Raw genomic sequence first — 2607 nt, forward strand, 5'->3', positions numbered from 1 at the left:
TCTCCTGTGCCCATGTGTTGTAGAGTACTTCCCACTTTCTCTTCTATCAGGTTCAGTGTGTTCGGACTGATATTAAGGTCTTTAATCCATTTGGACTTGAGTTTTGTGCATGGCGATAGAAGCAGTGAATGTTCTAACAAAAAAGTGTATGCATGTCCCCTGACTATTTCAGTAGGTTCAAGAATCTCCTTAAACCCACTTAAGGCCTTATTGTTGAGATTTTGAATTTTATTAAGTACAACCATCTTCATGCAAGGGATTAATAATTATCACAGTATGTGGTAATTTTATCATCATTATTGGTGTGTCTGTGATGGGAGTGCACATGTACAAGTACATGTCTGTGGAGGTCAGAATGACAACTGATTGTTGCCAGTTGCTATGAGACCTAATTATCTTATGTTATCATAAAGGTGTATGATTGGTTAATAGTAATTCTAGTCTGCATTTGGAGTTGTATTTTGTGTTCTTTAATAGCTGTGTCTTCCAATTAATTGTAGTTACTTATGTTTTCCCTTGACGAAGATTTCACAGCTGTAACTTGCCTGGATACAACGCAAGAGGAAGAAGGAGACAGGGGTGACGATGCCTCGGTTTTGACCAGCAGGAGTGATGGGAAACCACACCCTTTCAGTAATCCTAGATGGGCCACCAGAGTCTTTGCTGCTGACTGTGTCTGTAGAATAATTAACCAGTGTGAAAATGCGAACCGCGCCCATTTTGACATCGCTTTGGCACAGGAAATGAAAAAAAGTGATTCGAGAAGTAAGTGACACGGAGCGGAACAGCCAGGATGAAAGCAGAGAGCTGACTGCTGTGGTTCCCACCTAAAATAAAGCCTCAGCACTGCCGGGCCTTATTCTCCCTGCGCCAGCCCACCGCCTTCAGTTCCTGGAACCTGTATGGTAGAAGGGAAGAACCAATTCCTTGTGGTTGCATGCACTATGACACACATGTCCATAATATACATGTGCACATGCGCACACACACACACATTAGGAAATGTAATATTTTTTTAAAAAATTTAAATCAAAATGTTGGTATTGCAAGTCTGAATATACATTGTGTTTAATAGTTTTCAAGCAAGCATTTATTTTATTTTTTTATTTTTATGGGTTTTTTTTTTTTTTAAAGAAAGTAAGCTTTTTTCATTATACATACCAATCCAAGTTCCCACTCCCTTCCCTCCTCCCATTCCCTCCACACACCCTCCCACCCCACCCCTATCCAGTCTTCAGAGAGAGTAAGGTACATTGCTTTGGGGACGGTCCAGGGCCTTCCCTTCTATATATAGGCTGAGCAAGCTATATATCCAAAGAGAATAGGTTCCCAAAAAGCCAATACATGCAGTTGGGATAAATCCTGGTGCCACTGCCAGTGGCCCCGCAGTCTGCCCCAGCAATTCAACTGTCAGTCACATTCAGAGGGACTAGTTTGGTCCTATGCTTGTTTCTTCCCAGTCCGGCTGGAGTTGGTGATATTTTCATATCATTGGGATGAATGTAGTTTTAAACACTAACGATACAAAATCAGTGTGCCATTCACTGGTACTCTCTGACTCCATGCTAGAAATGAAGACTGTAGTTGGCTTTTACTAAAAGGTGGTGGTTTTATTGTGAACTCTAACATGTTTTCTAGGTAAACGCTGGTTTCCTAAGTACTACTGGAACCCTTAAATGATTTACTTTTGTTTCTCCTCAGAATTTTTATAGCAAGAATATGCTTTAGGAATTAAAGGAATTTGCATTTTTCATTTCTGTAGATAGAGTTGTTTTTATATATTTCTGTGTTTGACAAGACAGAAAAAACATAATCCATATAAAGAGCCACATGGAACTTTTTAAAGTCCCTTGTCACCAACTTGGCATAAAGAAAATGAATTACGGCCAAGTTCGTCACACCCCGAGCTCTGCTAAGTACAATTAATTCATGTGCTTTTATCAGACAGTCTGGACAAAGTGTTTATTGAGGAAACTGCTAGCACTTGTTCTTAAAGACTGTTAATTCTGTTTTGGGCTTTTGCACAGCTATATATATAACATTTTGGTTTCAGATGGTTTTGTGTATATTTGAGTGTGCATTAAATTTAGCCTGAAAGTCTATTTAACACAGGATGAAACAGAGCAGTAAATCAAATCAAGAGAGCCTAAAAGCAAGTGTGGGCTATGAAATAAGGAGAGAACATTATCACGTAACACAAATCTTAGTTTCAGCTTATTCTTCTTCATGATAATGCATATTTTTCATCTTCTAGATGATTTTTTGGTGCTCCACCTTGCTGACCTAATTCGCATGGCTTTTATGGCTGCAACAGACCATAGTGACCAGCTGCGTCTCTCTGGCCTCGACACACTCTTGGTTGTTATTCGGCGATTTGCAGATATTGCAGAGCCAGAGTTTCCAGGTCATGTTATCCTGGAACAGTATCAAGCCAATGTAAGCGTCACTTGTTCAGGTTCTCCTGGTACTACTACTAACACACACACCGATAAAAGCTACAAAGTCATCTCATGCCACCTTTTAGTTCATAAAGACTCTCTTCTAACCTGTGGCCCTTAACATTGGTGCATAGAAAATACATGTATTTGGCCGGGCGGTGGTGGCGCA

General features: G+C 40.1%; 1 protein-coding gene across 6 annotated transcripts in view; it reads left to right on the plus strand.

The window, feature by feature from the left end:
• The window catches only part of Heatr5a (HEAT repeat containing 5A), a 104120-nt gene that overhangs the window by 79507 nt on the left and 22006 nt on the right, over nucleotides 1-2607 (plus strand). For all 6 annotated transcript variants that reach the window (XM_013347229.2, XM_026781950.1, XM_026781955.1 and 3 more), the window contains 2 exons: nucleotides 526-765; nucleotides 2255-2436. In XM_013347229.2, the coding sequence (XP_013202683.1) occupies nucleotides 526-765; nucleotides 2255-2436 (422 nt within the window). The remainder of the gene's footprint in view (nucleotides 1-525; nucleotides 766-2254; nucleotides 2437-2607) is intronic.

This window comes from Microtus ochrogaster, chromosome 1 (assembly GCF_000317375.1).
Source record: "Microtus ochrogaster isolate Prairie Vole_2 chromosome 1, MicOch1.0, whole genome shotgun sequence".
In the NCBI taxonomy this organism is placed as follows: domain Eukaryota; kingdom Metazoa; phylum Chordata; class Mammalia; order Rodentia; family Cricetidae; genus Microtus; species Microtus ochrogaster.